We start from the raw sequence: 27,996 nt of genomic DNA, 5'->3' as shown, positions 1-27,996 counted from the left end.
TTACAAATCACAATGAAAAACAGCTGATCCAGGAGCCGGGTGAGTGATCTTCAAATGCAGTCCAGGTTACCCCAATCTTCAGATCTTGCGTAGGATCCAGCTTCAAGGGCAGCCAATGAGGCTTCCGTATGGACCAGCTGCCATGGCGGACATGTTGGAAGAGAAGATGCAGATTCCGAAAGAGTGTAAAGTAGAGATGCTGTGGCACGTGTTTAAAGAGTCTACAATTCACAGCATCTTGCCAATTCTATCGCTGCATCCGCCTCGCGAGAAGATCCGCCTGAGGAAAAAAAGTATAAGATGCATCATAGTATATAGCAAAAGGTACACCGATCACTGTAATCTTATTACACATATTAGCTCAAATTGTGTGGAAACCCTGGGAAATAGAAAGATAAGTTCACCAACGAGGAGACCAGTATATTATATCTGAAGACTTTGAATGTTTATCATTCAGTATTGATTTTATTGCCCATTGGCAGTGAGTTGGGCAATGCAGTGCTGCCCACAATAGGAAAAGAGAAACATGTAAATAATGACAAATATCACAGAATATCAGTGGTAGTTGTAAAAAGATATTTAATTATGTTGTATTATGTTTATATTTACTCATGAAGAGGCATGGTAGGTACCATATGTATATTCATGAATGTGTTAATTGTTAATCACATATGAATGTTGTTTTCTATTTGTGTGAAGCCTCATATAGCATTGTATTAGTCGAAAATGTTTCACAACCATAACAAGCCCAGGAGCTTCAATGCCCCTTGTAGTACATTGCACATTTTCAGTAAGCACAACCTCCTTTTCAACCACCTTTTCAAGGCTGACAATAGAAGCTGGATCTTGTGAGAAGAGTTAATAATTGTGTACATGAATATCTCCCCTTCCAGGCCGTCCTGCGCTTCCTTGCGGGGAAGATTCTCACACTGGGCACTAGATAAGGTTCTGGTGAGAAACCTGTTGGTGCATAATCCCACCTCAAATTCTTCTAGCAAGAGCCTAGGTCAGTTGAAATTACATTAATGGTCATTGTCCTTATTTGACTTCCAGCCTTGTTGATATTCTTAGACTCGCCGGTGTTCAGGTACCTGCTTTGTTTTACGCAATCAAAGTGGTCCCACTGGCTCGTACCCCCAACATCTTGCGTATGCTAATGTATCACTTCATTCTCTTTATGAGCAGCCTTTTTGGGCTACTAACTATGGCAAGTCACAAATCATGGTGACCACCCCCACCGCCCAGGAGGAGGACTCGCCATCGCTCACAAGACCTCTCTTCGACTCTCCACCTCCAGCACGAGCGACCCCCACTCCAATACAGAACACCTCCACTTCCAGATCCAGACCAACCCCAGGACCACGCTAAGGGGCACCCTCACCTACAGACTCCCTGGACCACACACCCAGTCCACAACCACCATCCGTGACCTCGACGCAACCCACGCCATCACTTCCATGGACTACATTCTACTCGGAGACCTCAATTTCCACCTCGACAACCACAGCGACTCCGACTCCATCACCCTCCTCGATAACCTCTCCAACCTCGGACAGAAGCAGTTCGTCTTTACCCCACGCACAGAGCTGAACACACCCTCGACCCCATCTTCGCAGGAGGGACAAACATCCATTTCAGCCATACCACGCAGCCCCCCTGGATGGACCGCCACTGCATACACTTCAACTTTAACACATCCACCGGACCCAAACCACCCCCACCTCAAGGGAACTGGAGCAAGATCACAGAGAAGCACCTCAACGCCACCCTCCTCCTAGACCCACCCAGCGCCACAACTGACGCTAACTCTACAGCCCAGGAACTTCAATGCTGGATCTCCAGCTGCGCCGACAACCTTGCACCACTCCACCACCCCGGCAATCAATGCACGTCCGACCTCCAAGCAGCCATTCGCTCCTGCAGATGCCTCGAGAAAACCTGGTGAAACCGGAAAACCACAGAAGACCTTAACAGTTACCGGACCACCGTGAAGGGATACCACCAGTGTTTAAGAGACACCAAGCGAACTTTCATCAGGAACAAAATCCACACCAACGCAACAAACTCTAAAGAACTCTTCAACGTCATACAGCAATTCATCAAACCCCCCAGTGAAGCCACGTACATCATACCATCCCATGAACTCTGCAACAAGCTCAGCTCCTACCTCCATCTGAAAATCAAAGCTCTCCATGACAACTTCAGCGAACAGACGCCGGACTCCACCACATGACCACCACCTCCGACAAAGAGCCGACCATCACCACCTGGAATCCTGCCACAGTCAAACACACCACAGTGACCATGACGAACACCCACTCAGGAGCCCCCACGCATACTTGCCCAATGCACATCTACCACAGGACTGCCGCCGCCATCGCACACGAACTAGGACGCACCCTCAACGCCTCCTTTGAATCTGGCACTTTCTACGACGACTGGAAGCGGGCAGAGGTCAAACCTCTCCTCAAGAAGCCCACGGCCGACCCGACAGACCTGAAAAATTACCGGCCCATCTCTCTCCTCCCCTTCGCTGCCAAAGTCATCGAGAGACTCGTAAACACCCAGCTGACCGCCTTGATCGAAGAAAACTCCATCCTAGACGCTTCCCACTCCGGATTCCTCAGCAATCACAGCACTGAGACATCATGTTTGCTACTAGACCAGGGGAACACCACAGCCCTCATCCTTTTAGACCCCTCCGATGCTTTCGACACGGTCTCACATCGCACCCTCGCTGCCAGATTCCACGACATGGGGATACGAGGAACTGCCCTCTCCTGGATCCAATCCTTTCTCTCCGGCAGAACCCAGAGGATTAGACTCCCTCCCTTCCTCTCTGAACCCACACAGATCAACTGCAGAGGGATCATTGCTCTTCAACATCTACATGGATCCCCTCACCGCCATCGTCAGACAACACAGGCTCAGCATACTATCTTACGCCGGCAACACCCAGCTCATCCTCTCCCTCATAAAGAACCCTGAAGACACCAGACTCTGTTTCCAGGAAGGATTGAGAGACATAGCCGCAAGGATGAAAAGCAGCTGCCTGAATCTCAACTCGAAGAAGACCGAGGTCCTCATGCTCATCCTCGGACCCCCCACCTCCGCCTGGGACGACACCTGGTGGCCCTCTGCCATTGGGAGTCAGTCCATCCCGACAGACCACGCACCGAACCTCAGCATCATCCTCGACTCCTCCTTCTCCATGACCCGCCAGATCAACTCCATCGCCTCCACCAGATTCAACTGCCTCCAGATCCTCCGCAAGGTATTCGAATGGATATCCCCAGAATGCAGAAAAACAGTCACCCACCCACTCATAACCAGCAGATTGGACTACGGCAACGCCCTCTATGCCGGAATCAATAGAATCCTCCTAAACAGGCTACAGACCATCCAGAACGCCGGAGCCAGACTCATCCTCGGAACCCCACGGCACAAACACATGACCCGACACCTTCGCAATCTACACTGGCACCCTGTCGAGAAGAGAGTTATCTTCAAACTGCTCACCCACACCTACAAATCCCTCCACAACATCAGATCCAAATACCTCAATGAGAGAGTATCCTTCCACGTACCCAAGAGGAACCTTCGCTCTGCAGACCTCTTCCTGGCAGAGGTCCCCCGCATCTGCAGAACCAGAGCAGGTGGTAGAGCTTTCTCCTACATCACAGCCAAAGCCTGGAACAAGCTCCCAGTGAACATCAGATGCTTCCCCATCCTCCACACCTTCAGGAAGAACCTCAAGACCTGGCTCTTCGATTGAACCGGAGCTGCAACCCCCCCCCCCTTCCAGCACCTTGAGACCCTCACGAGTGAGTAGCGCGCTTTATAAATCCTCTGATTGATTGATTGACTGATTGATTGATGGCTTGCTGTCCTGGTAAGAAAACGTTAAATATTCTTATTATTAAAGGTCAGCCCTTGGTAGGTGTCAGAGAATTTAGTTACCTGAGAATGACTTTCAACTCCTTAGGTACGTGGCTCCCTCAGGTGACCTCTTGTCGCATGAAGCTTAGCAGAACGGTGGGAACTGTTTTTAACCTTGCCAGCCCCACCCTTAAAGGTATGATTTGGCCTTTGTTAAAAATATATAATGTTCAATGCATGCTGGGGGCAGTGAATGGGGCATCGAACTGGGGTTACCAAAATGCTCTCCTTCTCCAGTCCTAGGAAAACCACATTTGCTGAAGTTTTTATACCTTCCTCCAACAGCTTCAAGCTTTACCACTCATCTTATATTATTGTGTAAATCAGAATTTCAGAGATTTTATTTTACTGATCTACACTTTGGCTGTATTATGATTTTATCCTTATCGACACACCAAATGTGGATTTTGATATCGACAAATCATCATATGTGGTAAACTGTTTTTATCTGTCTTTTATGGCCTTATTGGCTGTATAAACATATTTTGAATTTGAATGTGTTTGATCTTGTGCTTCACTGCCTATTATTTTGCATTAAACGCTGGTTGGACTTTAGGCTTCTCGACATGTTGGGTTTAATTTTTAAGAGGGTGCATAAGGTGTCATGACTCCTGAAGAAGCATTGATACTTCAGCCAGGGTAATGATAGTGGACAAAAATGGAACAAGGAATCATCTAGGATAAGCAGGACAGAGTATTGTGAAGGGGCATGACGGGAGTCTCACTGTCCAGGTAAGATTGCTCCAGAGTTTTAGATCATACTTTGAGCCTAAGGGGATAATTTAGAGTTTGGGGCTCTGTTCAGGGTCTTAGGATGCAGTGGGTTTGTACAGGCGGAGCCTCAGATTTCTTCACAGGTGTAAACCTTTGATATAACAGCCCATCTGCCAGAGGGCTACCAGCTCCAGTGGCATAGCAAGGTCTAGTGGTACCCGGTGCGGAAAATTTCTTGTCAACCCCCCGCCCCTCTCGAGTACAAACTGCAGAGACAGACTTCGGCAGAAAGAAACACCCCCTCCCCTTCCTTATCCATATGCGCTCCACCATTTTGTCACCCCCCTCAGTGATGACACCCTGGGCGGCCCGCCCCCACCCTTCCTACGCCGCTGAGCAGGTCACTGTAAAGCATGCGCCCTCTACTGCAGAAGCACTTCCATAGCCTCCATTTACCTGGCAGGCAGGCCAACCAGGATGAGAACACGCTGTAATAACCAAAGCTGCCAACTTTGGAACTGAGGAACCGGAATCGAGTCTCAGCATCGGATCAACATCCTGTGATCTTGGACATATCACTTAATCTCCCGGTCAGAAGCAGCTGGTGTGTGGATAGAATGGTAGGGTGTGGGGAGCAGGAGGGGGATGGATGACAAAACAAATACAATTGTTTTGAAAAAAACACTTACCTGCCACATCGCCGCTGGGCGCCTGGCCTGACTGGGAGCTTGTGCCTGCTCCCCAAGCTGGCAACGCAGCTCGGGTTAGAGAGAGCTTCAGTGCAAATGACGGATTGGCTGGCTTGAGACAGTCGACCAGACACTCATACGCACTGAATAGCAGTGTAACCATTCCTCCACCAGCCTATCATCTTCCCTGGCCCGCCCCCAAGCCGCAGCTCCAAGAGCAAAAATAAAATTATGATAAACAAAGGTTTATTATCGTTTTATTTTTCATTTTTTGGGCTGCTGGCAGGTGGGGCGATGCCCCTGTGCCATATCGGAGGAGCCGCTGCTGCTCACCGAACCTACCAAATAGGAGTGTGTCCTGGTGTAATGTAACTGGTGCACATGTAAAGCGCTCCAATACCTTTGGGTCGAGTTTGCGCTATATAAAGAAACTGCAAAACCACCAGGCTCTTGGGGACATATTACCAAGCCTGGCGATATTAGATTATCGCTGCTTTAGCGGCCGTTTTCGCCCGCTAAGCGGCGATAATTCTATCGCCCTATTAGCAAGCTGTTGCTAACAGCAGTTAGCGACAGCTTGTAGGCGATAGCGAGCGGTTTAGGGCCCGCTTTGCATGACAGCGATATTTATCGCTAATGACATGCAAAGTGGGCGTACCCAACCTGTTATCGACTGAAAGCAGTCCCTAACATTGCTATCGCCTATTATCAACGCAGGCGTAGCGATGGAAATATTCACGCTAAGCGCGAATATCTCCAAAACCTAACGGCTGCTCAGACCAGTTCTTAGCCATTATATCCAATGAGAGGTGGATAATATGGCTTAGACCCTATTGGCGTTAATGCGTGAATATCGCTGTATTCTCAGTGATATTCACACATTTAGCTGCTATCGTGAGATATTTTATCGCTTTAGAGATAAACGTTGCTAATGGCACGTTATCTCTGCGATAATATCCGGCGATGCGCGGCGATAAAAAAAACTCGCTAAGCCCATTTAGCGATAAATATCGCTAGTTGTTGGTAATATGCCCCTAAGTGTCTCGTTCCTCTGTTTACCAATCGTCTTTGATCATTTGTGGGCTGGAGTGGGATGGCTTTGGAAGGGTTTGGGGGGAGAGATGGAGAGAGCTAAGCAGGGATTTGTTCTGCCTAATGGAAGGCGGGCGCTGTGTGCTTGTTTTTAAGGTTCAACAGCTTTTGGATAATGGAAAGTGGTAATATTGTGCTAAATGTTAAGCAAAGAATGTCCAAGAACGTTAGCTTGGTTCACTTGTATAATTTTTCCAATTACAGTTAAGTTTATCTGCTAAAATCTGTTGCAAACCACCCTCAAGAGCGAGAGTGCAACCGAACTGAGAAGAGAGAGTACTTACCTGGAAGAATTCCCATCTCCCTGGTGAAATACACAGAAGAGCCGGCTCCAGCTTTGTCCTGAATATCTGGGCCTGAAAGCCTGATCCAAAGGCTATGGTATCCAGCCTATTGCTGACCCCAGAAGGATAAAAGAGGTCATAATTTGTCCAGACAGAGAACCCCTGCTGCTTAGAACTTCTCACTTAAACTCGGAGGGCCTCATTTATGAGAAGTGACGCATCACTGCGTGAAAGCAGCGATGCGTCATTTCTCAGTGCGCCCTCATTGCGACATGATTGATGCATCATATTTATTATATGACGCATCTTGTCTCAAGGAGCTACAGATACGTCAGTATTTCTGACGTATCTGTATGGCGCAAAAGTGACGCATTGCTGGAGTGTGTCACAAAAGTGACGCAACTCCAGCAATGTGTACTTTCACATGGGGCAAGTCGGCAACCCGCCTGCACTTTTAAAGGTGAGTAGAGATCCCCTTGCAGGTGGGTGCAAGCGCCTGCAAGGGTATGTCTGGGGGGTCTTTAGTACCCCATTTACCTCCTGTAGAGGCCTGTTCTCAGGATGCGCACTGGCAGTTTGCCACCGTTTAGGTGGCACACTGCCAGTGCACCTCCTGAGGGCTACTTTGCCTCTGCGCCCGCGTTGGTATTACGATTCAGAAAAGGGGGTGGTGATGAACAGAGTGTCTGAATTAAGCAGACCACTCTTACCCAGTCCAAAGATCAGGGCTTGATCCATCACCGTTATTTAGCTCACTGCCCCATCCCAGCTCAGAACCTGGCTATATGCAAATTAGTCTGTCCCTGGCCCAGTGCATCATGGGAACAGGGCAGACCAACCTACCAAGCCAATTCTTCACCAGAAAGGAGACAAGCTTCCGGGGACCGGTTTCTGCCATTTCAGGCGTCATCAGCCCGGCTTGCTTGAATCCTGATGGAGCAGTGAGCAAGGGACTCATGTCTGAGTATACTCTTCCACGCTTATGGTGGACAAAATGATTCAGAAAAGGGAGTGGTGATGAACAGAGTGTCTGAATTAAGCAGACCACTCTTACCCAGTCCAAAGATCAGGGCTTGATCCATCACCGTTATTTAGCTCACTGCCCCATCCCAGCTCAGAACCTGGCTATATGCAAATTAGTCTGTACCTGGCCCAGTGCATCATGGGAACAGGGCAGACCAAACTACCAAGCCAATTCTTCACCAGAAAGGAGACAAGCTTCCGGGGACCGGTTTCTGCCATTTCAGACGTCGTCGGCCCGGCTTGCTTGAATCCTGATGGAGCAGTGAGCAAGGGACTCATGTCTGAGTATACCCTTCCACGCTTATGGTGGACAAAATGATTCAGAAAAGGGGGTGGTGATGAACAGAGTGTCTGAATTAAGCAGACCACTCTTACCCAGTCCAAAGATCAGGGCTTGATCCATCACCGTTATTTAGCTCACTGCCCCATCCCAGCTCAGAACCTGGCTATATGCAAATTAGTCTGTCCCTGGCCCAGTGCATCATGGGAACAGGGCAGACCAAACTACCAAGCCAATTCTTCACCAGAAAGGAGACAAGCTTCCGGGGACCGGTTTCTGCCATTTCAGGCGTCGTCGGCCCGGCTTGCTTGAATCCTGATGGAGCAGTGAGCAAGGGACTCATGTCTGAGTATACCCTTCCACGCTTATGGTGGACAAAATGATTCAGAAAAGGGGGTGGTGATGAACAGAGTGTCTGAATTAAGCAGACCACTCTTACCCAGTCCAAAGATCAGGGCTTGATCCATCACCGTTATTTAGCTCACTGCCCCATCCCAGCTCAGAACATGGCTATATGCAAATTAGTCTGTCCCTGGCCCAGTGCATCATGGGAACAGGGCAGACCAAACTACCAAGCCAATTCTTCACCAGAAAGGAGACAAGCTTCCGGGGACCGGTTTCTGCCATTTCAGGCGTCGTCGGCCCGGCTTGCTTGAATCCTGATGGAGCAGTGAGCAAGGGACTCATGTCTGAGTATACCCTTCCACGCTTATGGTGGACAAAATGATTCAGAAAAGGGGGTGGTGATGAACAGAGTGTCTGAATTAAGCAGACCACTCTTACCCAGTCCAAAGATCAGGGCTTGATCCATCACCGTTATTTAGCTCACTGCCCCATCCCAGCTCAGAACCTGGCTATATGCAAATTAGTCTGTCCCTGGCCCAGTGCATCATGGGAACAGGGCAGACCAAACTACCAAGCCAATTCTTCACCAGAAAGGAGACAGCTTCCGGGGACCGGTTTCTGCCATTTCAGGCGTCGTCGGCCCGGCTTGCTTGAATCCTGATGGTGGGTGCAAGCGCCTGCAAGAGTATGTCTGGGGGGTCTTTAGTACCCCATTTACCTCCTGTAGAGGCCTGTTCTCAGGATGCGCACTGGCAGTTTGCCACCGTTTAGGTGGCACACTGCCAGTGCACCTCCTGAGGGCTACTTTGCCTCTGCGCCCGCGTTGGTATTACGGCACAGGTGCGGGTCATTTGCATAGGGCACGCACCATTAAAATGAGGGACAGCCATCTTGAAGATAGCACTGGCGCCTGTTGTGCCCCCGGTGAACTTTATGTAGTACCGTCCTAGGTATTTAATAAGTCAAAGAACCGCCCAGTTTTATTGCATAGATCAGACCCTCATGCTCAGTTGTGAGTTAAGTTTGGCTCCCAGATCTGTGTATATATTTGCAGATGAGATTGGACAATTTCTCATGTCTAGAGGCCAATATCCTGAAAATAACAGACTGAACTGACCCCCACTTGTCTACCTCTGTCTTTTCGGCATGTTGTAATTTGGCAGCGATTAGATTAGCATTAGCAGAAGCCATCCTGTATAGTGAAGGGATAGTTTTGTCACACAAACTGTTGGTGCTAGTACCTCATGAGGGGAAGGACGTTTCAGGTCTTCTCCCAGGCAGCATGCTCAGACGTTCATGTTTTTGAGCATGGTGTGCCTCAAGGGTCGATCCCGAGTCCCCTGCTATTCAACTTATATATGAGCCCTTTGGCCAAGATTGTTGAAGAAACAGGATTAGTAATGTATTCCTATGCAGATGACTCCCAACGTGTCTTCTCTTTGACATCAGAGACCAGGAAGGGTGAGTCTATCCTTAAAAGTGGCCTAAAGAAAATAGCAGGTTGGATGCAGGACAACTTTCTCCAACTTAACGGAGACAAAATTAAGTCATCGTCTTAGGGAAAAACAAAAACCTGTGGGGCCCACAGAGATGGGTAGAATCCCGGCCCCAATATCGCAAGGACGCAATCTAGGGGTCATCATAGATGATGCACTTAAGATGCACAAACAGGTGGAAAAAACCGCAGGAACGTCTATACCATTTTAAAATGGTTAAAAAAGATATGTTGGATGTTACCGGAGCAAGTCAGGAAGACGGTGGTGAATGCTTTGATCACCTCACGCATAGATTACGGAAATGTTTTGTATCTAGGGTCAAACAAAGCAATAATTCGCAAGCTCCAGGTAGTCCAAAATTCAGCAGCTAGGCTAATATGTAGTAAACCAAGATATACCCCCACCACTCAATATCTTCATGATTTGCACTGGTTGAAGGTGGAAAATCGTATTAGATTTAAGGCACTTTGCTTTATGTATAAAATCAACTCTGCCAAAGCCCCGAAATACCTGCTGTCACTGGCCCTCCCTTATCATCCATCTCGCTCATTGCGTTCCGCAACACAAAGGAAATTTGTTATCCCTAAAGTTAAACTATCCCGTGTGGGAGGCAAGTCCTTTCGGTATCAAGGCCCCATGCTGTGAAATTCAATGGCCATTGCAGTCCGTAGGGAAGACATTTACGGCAGATTTCGCAAAAGCCTAAAAACCTGGTTATTTAACATCTAGTCCTCCTCTTTACCATCAGAATCATGATTTCTTTACAAATTCGTGCCGGGAAACCCTTTGTGGGTAGCTGTCGCGCGTAATAAATGCAACTATAATAATAGTAATAATAATGCAGTAGATGCCCTTTTGAATCAGACTAAGACACAACACTTAACTAGTGCTCGCCTGACAGGATATGAATTGACACTGTTAGCACCTCATATTACCTTGAAGAGATGCGCGACACTGAACCCAGCCCCTTTGTTGCCATATCCTGCGACTCAGTCTCAGTCAAGAGAGCCTCATGATTGTATATTCCTTACTGAGGAACAGACAAAGGGTTGCGTCGATTTGCAGGATACGCCCCTTCCAGATGTAGATAGGAAACTGTGGGTTGATGGTTCCTGTTTGAAGTTACCAGATGGCACGACCTCAGCTGCATATGCAATTACGACACTTCAGACAGTAGTGGAAACAGCTCGCATACCACAGAAGTCGGCTCAAGCAGCTCAACTAATAGCTTTGACACGAGCCTGTGAACTTAGCACTGACTGATGTGTGAACCTCGGATAGCCGCTATGCTTTTGGAGTGGTACATGATTTTGGCCTACTCTGGAAGGAAAGAGGCTTTCTTACATCAGACGGGATGCAGATAATGCACGGAGAATTAGTACATAATCTCTTAACTGCACTTACATACCCAAAGAAAAATGCTATTATGAAGTGCAGCGCACACAAGAAAATCCTTGACAAAATAGGACAAGGCAATGCCTTTGCAGACCGCGTAGCCCGTGAGACTGCAATGCAACGAAGCACTACATCCATGTACATAGTGAAATCACAAGCTGAGCGTTGGCATGATGCTAGAGAGGAAGTATTGGATATACAGAGATCTGCCTCCGTGAAAGAACTTGAGCAATGGTCTAAAGAAGGAATGTTAGATGATGAGGGCTGTTGGCGTAAGAAAGAAACGAATAAGTGGAAATTGCCTGCTGCTTATTTACAACCTATGGTTCAAATGGCACATGGGCTAGTACATTTTGGAGCTCTAGCAATAACTAAATTGCTTACGCAAAGTTTGGGAGCATCCTGAAATTGCCAGCACAGCTAAAAGAGTGGTATAGTTCTGTTTGATCTGTTGGCAGTATAATCCTGGTAAAGGGACACGGACTCCTACAGGAGGGTTTGCTACACTAACCACACCTTTTGAAGTTTTGCAGATGGATTACATCCAACTTGAACGCTGCAATAATCTGAAATACGTCCTGGTGGTGGTATGTGCCTTCAGTAAATGGATAGAGGCATACCCTACAAAGGATGATACTGCTCTCACCACAGCGAAGGTGCTTCTAAAGGAGTTTTTCCCTAGATATGGTGTTTGTAAACTTTTGTGGAGTGACAACGGACCTCATTTTATTGGGCAAGTTGTTGAGCATGTCCTGAAAGGATTAGGGATCAAGCAGAAATTCCATGCAGTCTTCCACCCGCAATCAGCAGGATTAGTGGAGAGGTACAATGCTACTTTGAAATTGAAGTTGGCGAAAATACTGGCTTCCACGTCTTTGAAGTGGCCAGATGCACTACCCTTGGCATTGTTGTCCATAAGATCGGTGCCACATTCACGATCTGGCCTTACCCCATATGAAGTGGTCTTTGGGAGACTAATGAACATTTGGGGAGTTCCTAAGCCACGCCCCATACATGATATTCCATGTGCTCTGATGATTGATTATTTGGCACAGTTAACCGACAGTTTGATCTCTATTTATCAACAGGGTCGAGAAGCTCTTCCTGACAGATCAACAGGTGAGGCCCATGAACTCCAACCTGGTGACCACGTGATGGTCAAGGTCTTCGACAGATCGAATAGTTTGGAACCGAGGTGGCGAGGACCGGATCAGGTGCTCCTAGCAACAAGGACAGCAGTTCGAGTGACGAACAAGAAGAACTGGGTCCATAGCACACACTGCAAACGTGTGTCGCCTACCTTGGTGGAACCTGCTGTGTTGACCGACCATCGAGAGATTCTGGAGACAGAGAAAGGTCAAGCTATCTCACCTGACGAATCTGCAGAAGTCTTCCCGGACCACACGATCGCTGGAGAATCCCGATATCAGCTGAGACCAAGGAAAGAATCTGCTTTGCCGAAAAAGACTGGTTGAGCTACCACCCTGGGTTAGTGAAACGGAACGCCGATGTGGCAAGGGGGGGGATCAGTCCTGCGTAGTGTAGTGAAGAAATCAGCGGCTGCCCAGGGATAAGAGCTCCAACGATTGTTTCAACGAGTTTGTAGAAAGATCAATTATCTCTGTTTCTAAAATGCATAACAAAAGAATCATTTGTGCTGTAGGGTTTGTTGTTGCTCTGGTGGTTATGACAATAATCATCTGATTCATTGAGAAAGTGGCTCCTGTTTGACAGCTTTTCGTTGCCACTACTCCAGTGCCAGTGGAGAATCATTACTTCACGCTTCCCTACCATGAGCAGAAGCATCGACAATCCTACCTAAATAATACATTCATCCAGATGCTGCATCATACTCACAATGCCACGAATACCACGAACTGTTGGGTGTGTGGGATGATACCTGCACATCAAAAGAAAGGGGGAACACCTTTTATTCCTCTGCCATTTTCCCATAATGGTTCATGTCAAGGTTGGTATGCACTTTTGTTTGATTCTGGAAAGCCTTCAGTAGGTGGGATTAACTTTCGTCTGAATAAAGTATGCTATCAAGATACAGATGGTTATCCTCAAGCTAAAGGGACTAAATGGGAATGGGAAGAGTATCAACCTGACAATATTTCGACATCATATGTCTTTACAAACATGAGAAATATTAAGAACAATGGACCTTTTGTAATTTCTGTGACCAGAGCTAAAGCAGATTTGTGTATAAGTAGTGTTGGGAGAATTCCAGTGGGACGGAGTGAATGTATTTTGACACTGACTATTGAAGGTGCTAATAACAGCAGTTTTACAGCCTCACTCAATACTTATTTTGTGTGCAGAAATAAGGGATACTATCAACTACCTGTTTTGTGGTCAGGGATCTGCTATGTGTCCTTTCTGTTACCCCCTGTGTTCTTGGCCCCTCCATCGTATCACCAGGACTTGAAACTATATAATGATATCTCCAAGAACAGATACAAAAGAAAAATAAGTACAGATGAGGTTGATCAGACTGATACCACTCTGCAACAATATGTCGATTTTAATTTGGGTTTGTTTTTCTTTGTGGGTGCTGCATTGAACAGTAGGAAAATAAGGAGATTGACTCGTGTTGTGGAAGCCGTTACCAATCAGACAGCAATGGCACTTGGGAACATTACAGAAGAACTGCAAATTGCAAGGATTATACCACTCCAAAACAGAATGGTGCTTGATGTGATTTTGGCTGATCGAGGTGGTGCATGTCGCATCATCGATAGCAGTTGCTGCATGTTTATACCAGACCACTCGCCTTCAGTATACGACGCAATATCAAAACTGCATAAGATTGCTGCATAGATTCACCCATAGACTGGTACATGGACTTTTTTGACATGGTTCTGGACACTATTTTCTACATGGGGCTGGAAACTACTGACTATTTTATGTATACTGTTGGCGATATTATTTACATGCTGTACTTGTATACAATGTGGTCCTATGCTTTTCGCCAGGTGCATCACTGCTCGTACACCTGCCAAGAGAAATATTGCATAAATAAAAGAACAACAAATGCTAAATAAAGAGATCATTGAGATCATGAGCATCAATGTACAGGATGCATATCTAGATTACCCCAGATGAACGACTGTCTTCAGCTAATGCTAAAAGAGTTGTCTGTTGTAATTTGGCAGCGATTAGGTTAGCATTAGCAGAAGCCATCCTGTATTTAGAGACTATCTTGTCCGTTCTGTGGAATCCATTTTGTATTTCTGTCAGCCATTTTGTTTGCCATGTGCTACCACATGCTCGCCATGTGCTATGTCCTACCTTTCTGTTCCCTGCTCTTGTATTCTGCCTAGTGACAAGGTATATTTATCCTCTTCTGCTTCGCACATGCTCAGTTGAGCTTGCAGCTGTCCATGCAGCTGCTGTTAGTCTGTAACTGTGAGGATGTGTTCACCAGAATTAGCAACTGTTAGCTCCTCCCACTTATTGACTGTGCATTTTCTGTATGACCTTATATGTACCTAAAACCTTCTACTTGTACTTGTACCGCCTTCATTTGAGCCCCTGTGTGAGTATAAAAGGACCAAGTTCCTTCCATTCAGTGTGCTACTTCATACATTACCAAAGGGTGCTGTGTGAATGTAGTTCCACCTCATGAGGTTTAATAAACTCTGTATTTTCTCTTCAAGCTTCTGTGCCAACTTCTTCCTATTTGTATGAGGACTCTGTGCAGAGAAGGGCGAATCCCTAGCACAGGTAGGCCTTGCTGAGGCCCACCACCACAGGCGTAGAGCTTCAGACTGGAAGAGCCCATTCACTCCAGCAGTCCCGTGAACCTCCTTCCTGTCTAAGCAATGGATGATCTTGGTATCATCGACATACATTAAAAAAGGCTGAAAAGAAAACTGAGTCTAGAAAGTGGCACAACAGACATCAAAAAAGACAGGAAGTTAGGGACATACTTATGAAGGTTTTGCATCGCCTTTGCATCAAAATGCTTTTGCGTCAACATGCCCCTAGTGAGGAGAAATAGCTTTATTTCTCCTCATGTTATCCTCATTCTGCAGCACATATAAAAGGATGAATATGCCTCTCAGGATTGTTTTTGTGCAGTAAGGTATCCCTTCCCAAATAAAAACAATCCTGCTTACAATGCAGGCAACCCTTGCATTGTGGTGGAAGAGTGCCTGCATTGGCGCTAAGCAGCCAAAGGGGTGCCAGCCCTGGGAAAAGACAGGAATGCGTCTTATTATGTTAAGTACAGCGCATTCCTGCCCCTTTCACGCAGCGCACCAAGGTGGCTTTCTGCAATGCACTGTGTGAAAGCTACATAAATAGGCCCCTAATTATGTGGAACCTTGAGGTCATCTACATAATAAGAGCTAAGATTTAGGAGATATTGATTTTTTTTCTGAGGAAGACTGCACTGCTTGTGCCACGCTACCAAGGGTAAGACCGAGGTCCCTCAGTCTCTCACACAGCCCAGTTCCAACACATAGCAGCTCACTGTCTGTGAGGCATCATCTCATGATTATGTAGCAGGAAAAAGAGGCAGTAGACAGTGTAGGGATGGGATACCTAAAATGGTGAGTGGTTTAAAGCACAGGTCTGTGAGAGACTCAGTAGTAGAGATTCACAAATCTATTTCACTATTCAGTTTGGCGGCATGCAGAAAATAGACAACACGCCAACTTGGGAGACGGAGTACTCTCCGGGGCATCGATCGGTTCTTCAAATAGCTGGGGCGACCTTCAACTTATTGATATGAATATTCTTTCTAGAAATTCCAATATCGTTGGTTTAGGAATTGCTAACCATTTGGGCATTATTTTGCATTGTTGACAGTCCCTTAGTGCTTCAGATACAGATATCATAATCTCATTTCTCCGGCAGATAAGCTTACGCGCCCTGAGGAAGTCTTGGGTGAATGCCCATATAAGACGAAACACGTGTTGGCTTTGTGGCTATCTATTGTTGAAAAAAGAAAATGAGAACTGAAGTACACATCTGACAAGATCTGGCACAATAAATCAAGAAGAACTTTGGAGAAGACCACTGTGTGAATTTATTATGGACAATGATATATAAGTTTTTCTCAGGACATTGATTTTGTTTTGTCCGAAAATAGATTTGTTTTGGAAGTGTAAAAATATTTTTCAAAACACAAAAATGTGTTTTACAAATGTAAAAATCTTCTCGCACAAATAAAAAGGTGTTTTCTCATGCAAGAATACCGTGACCGTTTGGGAACACTGCCAAATAACACAACATGTGTTATTTGTGAAGTCCAGGTCACCCAAAGGTATCTTGGTGCTGAATAACAGACGTTTATTATTACCCAACTCAACAGTACTCATTTTATCAATCTCAGATGGATGAAAGACTGAGTAGACCCGCCAGGATTTCAACCTGTGACTATGAGGATGAATACAGTCCCCTGCAATGGGCGCATTAGTCCACTAAGCCACCAGACCCAACTCTATCTCTGTTTCTGTAGAGTCACCTATTTTTCTCCTCCTCCATCCCATTGTAGCTCGGGAAGAGCTACATTGTAATTCTCTGGTGGCAATGGGAAGTGAACATCACCAAAACTAGTGGTGGTGCGGGGGAAAAATAATCTTGTGGAGAAAAGAACAACACACAAAAACACCGCAATTGCCCATGGTTATTAGGGGGTCATTAAGCCCGCCATCCTTTCGTGGAATGGGACTGCCCGCCATTGTTGCGGCGGTCCCATTGGTGACATTAGGATGCGACCGCCACACTGGTGGGCGCATCCTGCATTCATGACATTGCGGCGGGCCGCAATGCCAAGAAGGCATGTCGTGCACTTCCATGCACAATGTGGCAGGCACTGCGCGGTGCCTGCCATGTGCATGGAACTGCAGGGGGGTACTATAGGTGCCCTGCATGTGCACCCCCCAGAATCCCTGGGGGCCAGCTACGTGCCCCCAATGGCAAAAACCGCCTGCCTTTCCGCGGCACAACCCCGCATATATGCTAATATGGATGGCCGCCACCATGTTAGCAGCGTTTCCGCCCTGTCGACTCTGCGACCGGTCGGATATCCGGCGGACGATCTTTCCGTCCACAGGGGTCCTCCCCCCTGCCATGGTAATGTGGCGGGGGAAATCCTAAGCGGGCGGAGGATTTTAGCTGGTGGATCACCACCGCCATATGGGCGGTGGCGATCCGCCCGCTATCCAAATGACCCCCTTAGTGTGGAAACAGCACTACATGGTAATATGGCAGAATTCAAAAAAATATGGCTTGACACTCGTGAGTGTCACACGTTTACAAGGAAACATCAAATCATTTGTTTGTGAATTTCTAAAATTTGTAAATCTACCATCAGTCAGGTCCTAATCTTGCTTGCGCAGATTTTTTTTTATATTAAGGCCCTAAAAGTCAAAATGGATAATGCTACTGGAGAATTAGAAGCTGAGAAAAATAGCACAGTGAAAGTCGTAAAGCAAAAAAATACAGTAACAAGTGGCCACATTTTATGCCTTAAAAGAAGAGGTCTCGATTTCATCAAAGTAAATCAAAATTCCTCGACATATTTGATGGAGATCAAAGGGCAGCCACATAGCTCAAACGCTGCACTACCAATAAGATTAGGTCCATGACCCACTGGGCCATCACTAGATTGGCGAGAGAGAAAGTGAAACTGGAAAATTAATTTGAGAAGGCAGCCTTGTTTCTTAGTAAATGAAAGCAAGTAAGCGGATCCTAATACAGCCCTCTGGTCTCTAGGTGGCAGTATATGCATATCTGTTATTCAAGCTAAAGAAAAGAAAAAGGAAAACGACAGCAGTTTCATTCCTCAGTACACTTTGCCTCTGAAAATGTTTGATAACAAGAATTAGCCACAGCTGCTTCCAGGCCACCCGAAACGCACCCACGGACCTTTTTCCTGCCGCACCTGCAGCTTCACCTGCGACAGAGCTACCAAACATCCAAGGGCTGGACCCAACCACTTTCGCTGCATACTCCTCAACACCCACTCCGCACGCAAACAGGCCGTTGAGCTCTTGGACCTGCTCGACACCTCCACCCCAGACGCTGCCTTCCTGACCGAGACCTAGGTGGAACGACTCCTCGGCGCCCGACATCGCCATAGCTACAAGATCACTCACAGGGATCGCACCAACGGAGTTGGAGGAGGAATAGCCATCGCCCACAAGTCCACCCTCAAGGTCTCCGCCCACACTGACGACACCCTGAACACCGCCGAACACCTGCACCTCCAGATCCACACCGATCCCCACACCACCCTCAGAGGAACCCTTGTCTACAGACCCCCCGGATCCTGGGCACAGTTCACCGACTCCATCGCCGACCTCGCCAGCACCAACGCACTCGCCTCCATGGACTACATCCTCCTCGGGGACCTGAACTTCCACCTCGAGAACAACAACAATGCCAACTCCGCCACCCTGATCAACAACCTCGCCAACCTCGGCGTCAGACAACTCGTCACCACTCCCACCCATGTCGCCGGCCACACGCTCGACCCCGTCTTCTCCACAAGCACCCACGTCACCTTCAACCACACCACAGAAGTCCACTGGACCGACCACCACTGCATCCATTTCACCTTCAAGAAACCTACCACGCACCACCGCACCCAACAGCTGCCCCGTTGCTGCTGGAGCAAAGTCACCGAAGACCAACTGACCACCACCCTCGCGCAGAGCCTGCCCAACGACCCCACCAACCCAGATGCCACCGCCCTCAACCTCAGACAGTGGATCAACGACTGCGCCAACACCCTCGCCCCACTCAAGCAACCCTCCAACAACCACACCAGCAAGAAAGCCACCTAGTTCACCGAAGAGCTTCATACCTCCAAACGTGAATGCCGGAAACTGGAGAAAAACTGGCTCCACAAATGCACACCGAACAGCCTCACAGCCCACAAGGACGCCAGCCGCAGACATCACCACTTCATCAGATTAGCCAAGAGATCTTCCTTCAAAGACTGCCTGGACAACAACGCATACAACAGCAAAGAGCTCTTCAGCCTCCTGAAGGAACTCTCCAACCCCAGCGCAAATGACATCCCGCCCTCACAAGAACTGTGCGACTCACTGGCCACCTTCTTCCACCACAAAATCGCTGACATCCACGACTGCCTCAACACCACGACCGCCCAGACTACGCCAGACACCACCTCCCCTGCAAACACCACCCGCACCAACCACCTGAAGTCCTGGTCCATCGTCAACGATGACGAGACACGCAAGATCATGAACTCCATCCACTCTGGATCACCGACAGACCCCTGCCCACACCACGTATTCAACAAAGCAGACGCAGCCATCGCACCCCAACTACGGAAGATCATCAACATCTCCTCTGAGACAGCGAAATTCCCGAAAAACTGGAAGCACGCCGAGATCAGCACCCTCCTCAAGAAACCCAAGGCGGACCCCACGGATCTCAAAAACGTCCGGCCCATCTCCCTGCTCACATTCCGGCGAAGGTCATCGAGAAAATCGTCAACACTCAACTGGCCCGCCACCTCGAGGACAACATCTTAGATCCGTCCCAGTCCGGAGTCAGACGAAACCACAGCACTGAGACAGCCCTCCTCGCCGCCACAGACGAAATCAGGTGCCAGCTAGACAACGGCGAAACATCAGCCCTCATCCTCCTGGATCTGTCAGCCGCTTTCGACACGGTCTGCCACCGCACACTTATGACATGCCTCCAAGAAGCCGGAATCCAAGAGAAGGCCCTCGACTGGACAACGTCCTTCCTCTCCGGCAGAACCCAGAGCGTCCGCCTCCCGCCCTTCCGATCCGAAGCCACCGACATCATCTGCGGCGTACCTCAAGGATCATCCTTCAGCCCGACTTCGCAGGATCTACAAGTGGATCCCGACCGAAACAAGAAAAACAGGGATACAGGCCCTCGTCAGCAGCAGGCTGGATTACGGCAACGCACTCTATGCAGGAATCCCGGCCAAATGTCTGTGACGACTCCAACGCATCCAAAACGCCTCCGCCTGACTGATCCTCAACGTCCCCCGCCGCAACCATATCACCCCCCACCTGAGAGATCTACACTGGCTCCCCGTCAACAAGAGGATCACCTTCAAGCTCCTCAGGCACACAAACCACTCCACAACACCGGACCAGCCTACCTGAACAGCAGACTCAGCTTGTACACCCCCACCCACCAGCTCCGCTCCACCGGCCTTGCCCTCGCCGCTATCCCCCACATCCAACGAACGACCTCCGGCGGCAGATCCTTTGCCTTCCTCGACACCAAGACCTGGAACTCCCTACTCACCCACCTGCGGCTTACCCAAGACATGCTCACCTTCAGAAGACTCCTCAAGACCAGGCTCTTCGAGCAGTAGCGGCACACCCTCCCCTCGGCGCCTTGAGACCCTCACGGGTAAGTAGAGCGATTTACAAGTATTTTGATTGATTGATTGATTGAGTGGCGGTCCTTTCAGTAGTGAAAACTGAGTTTAAGAGTTTTTCTCTACCAGGACATTTAAAACTTAACAGTGCATGTCAAACCTTTTAAATATACTGCATCCTGCCCTGGGTCTACCTTGGGGTGCCTTATATGTATTAAAAAGGGAGGTTTTAGCCTGGCAAAAGGTTTCTTTGGCCAGGTCAAAATGGCAGTTTAAAACAGCACACACAGGTTGCAATGGCAGACCGGATTCATGTTCACAGGGCAGCTTAAGTGGGTGGTACAATGAGTGACACAGGCCCACTAGTAGCATTTGTTTTACAGGCCCTGGGCACCTGCAGTGCCATTTTAGTAGGGAGGGACTTACAAGTAAATTAAATATGGCAATTGGGTATAAACCAATTCTGACTTTATTTTTTATTAGCAAGCACTGGTTAGCAGTGGTAAAGTGTGAAGGGTCCTAAAAGTCAACATAAATGGGTAAGGAAAAGAGGAGGGTGAAGGCAAAAAGTCTGGGGATGATCCTACAGAAGGGGCCAAGTCCAACAGCAGGACCAGGACCTTCCATACGAGCAGAAACTGGAGCAGTGCGGAGTCGCCCAGTGACAAGCTGCCAGGAGCTTCATGGCACGCTCCCAGATCACCTTGGGGTTCTAGTACGACAATCTAGCCAGGCTATGGAGTCATGGTACATCTCCAGGCACGATTTGCACCCCCTTGGATTGGGGTGTGTCCCCCTAGGCACCAATCCTACCCTGGATAGGGTTTCAAGAGTGTTCAACAAACTCAGAAATAACCACAGTAATCTGACATTTTTTAACTACTGGATATATTGTTTTCTTCACAATGATGCCTTCATTTGTCAAAATCAAATCGAGGTCTTAATCCAGAAGACTACAATCTCCATGATGCATTGTACCAGAAACTTGAAATTCAAGCGTGGATTGCATTATTCAGAGTTCTACACATCCCAATGCATTTTGGGCATACCGCCCTTCTTCAGGGGATACATTCCGGTGAAGTTAATGAGCTCGGGTGCGGTTGCAAGATTCCTGTTCCAGTACCACAAACAAACCACGTAGTCGGCTGTCACCAACATTTGCCTGTGACAGGTTTCACAGGGTTTAAAAACCACCGGCTTCTAAGGGGACATCCCTGAGGCACACAGGGAGCTGAAACCTCAAAGTAATTTAGACAAAAAGTAAAAAAGGTAGTCAAATAATGACTGTGGCAGCTTTTCCGGATCGGCGCTGATGGTGTGGAAAGAAAGGAACTAGTGTCAGCATGCTGGGGTGGTGCCTACATAGGCACCGCGCATATCTCATCTGGTACACTACAGACGACACCTACAATGCAGAGGCAGAGATGATCAGCGCCACCTGCCAGCTTGCAGAAGAACTGCTGAAGATTTTCCAGATCTAGTTTCAAGCTGGAGAGTGTTCAAAGGTAAGGAATCTGCGGCTAGTCTCTATCAGACATATCTATTGCTTCCAAGATGGAAGTGTGGTGAACATCTGTTTCTTTCACTTAGAAACTCTTAAAAAGGTAATGCAGTCTCCATATTTTTTACATCATAGAGGCAGTTGCTGCTCTGATGCTAAGGTAGGTTACTCTTATAGTGTCTACTTTGGCCTTCACACGACATTAGGCAATGGCTACAGTGGATGTCAGATGCAGCTTGTAAGACTCCACCAGGTCTGAAGTACCAGCATGAATACCCCAGGTCTTGATGGCCGCCTTTCCAAAATGTACAGTACTTTCAAGGTGATTTTGTATTGTGCATCTAGACATACATTTCCAGGGACAATTCACAAAGACATTCTGAAATGTGTATACAGAGGTTTGCAACCTCACATAAATGCATATTTCTGGATTTTAAGAATTCACAAAGTATTCCTTGAAACCTGGGAATATATCAATTTGACAGAAGTGAGAATTGGTTGGAAAAAAGGTTTCTGAACACCAACAAACTGGTAAATTATTTGGTGTTCTTAGTTTTCAAAAGCATCAATACCCTGGAACTCCCTTTCTTGGAATACAATATACAAATGTGGAATATCACACAACTGTGGATTAATGTTATACATGGACAACCTGGAATTGTACGTGTAAAACAATCTGATACTTTCATGCACAAAAGACTTTAGAAATTGTGAATTCAAGGTCCAGATTTCCCAAAGCTACATGCATTCCCTCTTCCCAAGAAGAAGTGTACTTTGTATTGCTTAGCTACATGTATTGGTGGATCCACTATTGAGAACAGTGGGCTTGAGGGGGCAGATCTCCTCAGGACTGGCAGCAAAATCTTGTAATACCCTCCCCATCTCCATTAAAAACAGGAGTGACCATCATGCCTTCCAACAAGTTGTTAAGTGTGGCCAGGTCCATAATCACAATACTTGTCTCTACACTATTTGTGGGCCTGTTGATCAATGTCCATGTGTTTTTGTTTTTCTTTAGCAACAATAGGTCCTGTTGGCTATTGGTCCACTTTATTTGCTTATTTATTGATTGATTTAATTATTTGTAAATTTGGTAGAGCGCAGTGAGCCGAATTACAAAACTTAACATTAGGGTTCAATGACTAAACAGAATGTTTTGTCTCTTACCAAAATATTTTTCACAATTGTTTTCCTTGGATTTCTGAAGTAGGCACACTCATCCCCATCACATAGTTTGATTTCTTCGGAAACCTAAAACACAGTTAAGACTTTCAGGAGTGGGGTAGTAGAAAAAATATTACAGCATGTAAAAAATAGAAAGCAACTCCTTTCCCAACAAAGATTAAAGAGAAACTATTGAATTGTATGCAAGGTAAATAAACATCTTAACCTTCTATCCAGAACTTGTTTATAATCATAGTACATTGGCTTTTTAGGCAAAAATGGTATGTACAACTAACGAGTCAAATGCGAAATGGGTGTTTGATTTGCTTTCAACAGTATCCAATGTTTGTAGGTGTTATAAAAACATTTTTCAACATAGGGAAGGCTGATAATGTAATGCTCCACTTTCTTTTGACTTGTCATGTCATTAAATATGTGTTGGTATTAGCTGTTGTTACCAAACAGGATTATATGTCTGCATTTGTTGATCATAATTATTTAGAAGTCGCAGTGTCTAAGATTCTGCCAATATTTATAAGAAAAAGCTTAGAATTTTAGCAGCCCCCAAAAAAATCATATTCCTTTATAAAAATGCACATACTTAGGGGGAGATTTACTAGGATTTTGCGTCGTGTTTGAGCCACAAAAGTGACGCAAAACGGGGCAAAATCTTTTTTTCCTAATTTACTTTCCAACGCTAAACTTGTTTATGCTGCATGCATACAAAGTGGTAAAAGCTTTCCCTTGAGTCAAGACATGTTATTTTGAACAGAAAGGGTACCCTTCTTGTATAAAACCTATGCTAGACTCATACACACACCCTAGCACTATGGCGCTATGGTGGTGCGTGGCGCACGGCAGCTGCAATCAGCACCGGTGCAAGATAAGGGGAGGAGAGAGCCATACCTTTAAAAATGTGGTGCTCTTGTTTTATAGCATTTTAGGACCCTAGTGTAATTTTCCCGATTCATGCCCTTATATAGGTATAGAGAACCTTGTCCTTATATAGGCATAGAAATCATAACCATATTTAGACATAGCCCATGCAGTCCAAATACGGCATAGCTACTTCCACTAGTTCCGAAAATCCACAACGATTTCTTGGAAAACTCTGCTTCAGCATTTAGGGATTTCCCCTTGCTTGAATATTGATTTGTCCAAGAACTCGTGGAGTTTTCAAAGAAGTGAGACTCTTTGATGACGTTATTATGTCCACCTTTACGTCAAACGCGGCACCTTCAAGGTATAAATATGCCCACACTTGCCCAAGCAAACACACGGTGGTTTGGAGCAGTTCGACTATCTACTTGCCCGACGCATCTCGCTACAGCAAGTGCCGAAGGAAGCCGACCCTCCAGCAGACGCACTGAGAGAGACGCTGTCTTTTCTCTTTCCGAGAAATCCAGCTCCAGTGTTTCCTAGCTCCCCTTGCGGGGTATTGGGAGATCGAGTCCTGAGACAGACCTCCTTCATTCTAAACTAAGGTACAAAGCTGATTAGACCCTAAGAGAAATCTTGGATAGATTTTTGGCAAAAAGAATACTAAACTTATGCTACACCACACTTACTTCTTCGCTCGTATTAGACTTAGGTTAGGTACATCGGGGTAGGCGTATTTTAGAAGCACCAGTTGAGTACTTTTAGTCTTTATTTATTTATGTATGTATTTTATGGCTTAGATACCATACCATGCTTTTACAGTATTATTTTATAATACTCTTCCTGCGGTACGCATTATACTTTACAGCCAGTATTACGATTGTAGCAGTTCATTTCTTCTGCATGAGAAAGAAGACAGTTCAATAAATACTTCTATTGAAAACGCCTGTCTCTCTGTTTCTCTGCACGTCTGGTGAAACAAAGCATGCATGAATGACTGAGTAAAATATCTGTCTATTGTTTCCACGATTCTGAAGATACGTTTTATCTTGGGGAAACAAAGTTGTCATGTTTATGCGGTTGTCAGAAACTAAATTCCTTCTTGTTCATTCTAGTGACCTCTGAGCTAGCTGGCACTCACAATTAAGTTTAATATATTCGATAGAGACCTGGTAGACAGAAGTCCTACGTCACATCTATAGGATATATTATTCCAATGCGCAGAGCCTATTGGGAAATATAGGAACTACACTACATGGCACCCAACGTTTGGTAAGGCACTAATTTAACGCTAGATACTAGAGTAACTCAGTCGTGCTTTTCACAGAGACCCTTTTTTCCTGTAAAATACTCCAATAGACGTCTGGAGTGGGTTAAAGGATAAAATCCGCTATAACTGAGTAGGACGAAAAATCCTATGTATTAGTTTTTGGTTTTGTTCAATGTTAAGGATACAGTGTTCCAAAATATTGTGCACCTTATCTTTGTTTCTTTGAAACTTGCTCTGCAAGACTTTCAACAAAATGTCGAATAACGACAACAACGCAACTGGTGGAGCTGCAGTAAATGCAGCCCAACCGGGTTTAGACGTTACTGGGACACAGAGACTCAGAGACGTTATAGTAGCCTGAGTTTTACCATTTTGCTCCAAAATCTAACATCAGACTACCTTCTGGTAGACATTTATGAACAACGGCCATGCTTTAGGCATAATGTACTAATTCAGGCTGATGAGCTATGGGAGAAAAAGGACTTACCTCTGGGGACTGGGAGAAGTCCAGCTCCCTCTTGCCTCCCGGATACCACCCATGAGACCAGTGCTGAGCATGTGATAGGTGGGCACTGACAGCTGCCAGCACAAAGACCAGGAGCAGCAGCTTCCTTTGACATGCCATGGTGCCAGCGGTAAGACTTCCAATCTGATCAACAGAACAACAAAACCAAGATCAGCCATTCATGTGTGGATTAAAAGCAGAATATCAGGGGCAGTCAACAGTGGGACATTCTGGTACCATTTTGTTTCATTTTAGCAAGATCACTTTTCATGCAAACAGATTCCTCCATGTTTGGACTTCTTAGATTCTATACTGTCTCTTTTCACTTTCTCACCTCCGTGTAGTTCAGTGTATCAATTCATGCAAGAAAGTTCAGATACAAAACCTCCAAGTCTTTGCAAAGGGAATACGGCTCTCGTTCTGCAGCTTCGGTTGACTGACGGGGTTTGTCTAAAGAGGAGGGCATCACACTGGAATTAAACTAGAGCTAACATTCAGATTATAGAGTAACTGGCTTAAGGGGTTCATTTATCGTCCCTTTTAAATTCAGGGAAGTGGAGATGCTGCCATCAATGTTACATCACTGAAGTCACAGAGATTTCAAAAAGCCACATGTGACATAAGGCACAAGTGTAAACAATATCCACATCCATAAAGCAGGAGAGTAGTAAGGGTGTAGTATGTAAGTTGTAGTGCAATTTGGAGCAGAATGTCACAAATATATTATTAAAGCATGCAGGGGTGTATCTTAGTCAGTGAGATTCAGGGGAATGTGAATTGCAAATTTCCCAACCAAACAAAAGTATACTGAAGTGTGGAGGGATGACCAAGGTTTGGGATACACTGTTCCCTTGAAGAGCAGCTTCAATACTTATTCGCATTGGGTGGCCCTCTTTCTGAAAAAAAAAAGTTAAAACCTTTTAATCGAAGGTAGAGGAAGAGAAAAACCAACAAAGGCATAGAAGGTCCAACTCAGGGCCCCCAGACCCAACTCTGAAGCCACAAATGCATTTGAGGGGGTGTCACATCCCAAGTCCCCCCCGCTGAAACTACGCCTCTGAAAGCATGGTGTGATAATCCACTGCCGTTTACGGACAGCACATTTTCCACTAAATTGGCACAGACAGCAGTCAGCTTTACTGAAAAACCTATATTGTGCACAAATAATCATATGTGAAAATAGGATTTCAGTCAATATTTATCATATGCCCATCAACAAGAGAAATGTCTTCATTTGTTTTGATTCTACTAAAAGCTTTGTTTCCATCACAATTCAGAATTACAAATTAATGTTCCATGTGTGTGCTCTTCTAATGGCAGGCTGATATATTTTGAAATATTTGTACACATTTCTTTAAAAGTAAATAAATGATCTGTTTTATTATAATAAAATTGACATTTTGCTGCCTTTTCTTTCACACTCCCTTTACCATATCAAGATTGTCAGAAAATTTACTTTACAAAACCCTCTCCCTTTGCAGTCAGAGAAAAAAAAGTAAAACCCCAATCGCCAAGCTAAACAAATTAGCAGCAATATGTCAAAAGACCTAGCCTGATATTTGACCTCTGTCGTTGAACGCATGACAAACGTGACAAGATAAAAACAGCAATTAAAGCTTTGGCATCTCCTCCGTTGAGGCGGAGGAGCATTGCCCCACTGCTCGAAAGAAAAAAGAAAATTAAAATAAGGTATCGTTATTATCATTTTATTTTTCCTATTGCAGACAGTGGCCTTATTCAATGTGCGGTGGGGTGGGGCTGTGAACCAAGTATGCTGGGAGGGCGACTCCCTCCAAGCTGGCGGGAGCACTTAGCTGGAAACAGTGATGTTTCTCGAAGAATTTGAGCAAGTTTATAAAATTGAAACACTTGATACTTAGTTGCAGATTGCTTTGCTGATTTATTCAAACAATTGACATCCATCTACCAATATTATCTTGGTGTCCGTAGGACTTGGCCTTTTTGGCTAAAGTTCTCTAAACTTTTTCCTTTTCCCCAGACCGTTTTCCTGACATTGAGTTGCCAATTTAGATGCTTTGGGTACTTTGCCACTGCTGATTAGTGTCAAGGT

The 27,996-nt window shown here is 46.2% G+C and overlaps 1 protein-coding gene across 1 annotated transcript; it reads right to left on the bottom strand.

The window, feature by feature from the left end:
* LOC144821885 (progonadoliberin-2) lies at positions 1-26,045 on the bottom strand. The gene is made up of 3 exons (XM_078679041.1): positions 25,908-26,045; positions 23,275-23,358; positions 1-280 (listed from the first exon to the last, which is right to left on the bottom strand). Exons 1-3 carry the CDS (start codon positions 26,043-26,045, stop codon positions 248-250), a joined length of 255 nt encoding a protein of 84 aa, XP_078535167.1. The 3' UTR covers positions 1-247.
* Positions 26,046-27,996: the final 1,951 nt, after the last annotated feature.

This window comes from Lissotriton helveticus, chromosome 2_2 (assembly GCF_964261635.1).
Source record: "Lissotriton helveticus chromosome 2_2, aLisHel1.1, whole genome shotgun sequence".
In the NCBI taxonomy this organism is placed as follows: domain Eukaryota; kingdom Metazoa; phylum Chordata; class Amphibia; order Caudata; family Salamandridae; genus Lissotriton; species Lissotriton helveticus.
Note: the sequence above shows the minus strand (reverse complement) of the source record. Positions and strands in the feature narration are given on the sequence as shown.

Coding starts and splice junctions, on each gene's coding strand:
- LOC144821885 (XM_078679041.1), bottom strand. CDS start 26,045: ATGGCATGTCAAAGGAAGCTGCTGCTCCTGGTCTTTGTGCTGGCAGCT. Junction 23,359..25,907: donor ACTTCTCCCAGTCCCCAGAG/GTAAGTCCTTTT, acceptor ACTGTGTTTTAG/GTTTCCGAAGAAATCAAACT. Junction 281..23,274: donor CAATTGTGAAAAATATTTTG/GTAAGAGACAAA, acceptor TTTTTTCCTCAG/GCGGATCTTCTCGCGAGGCG.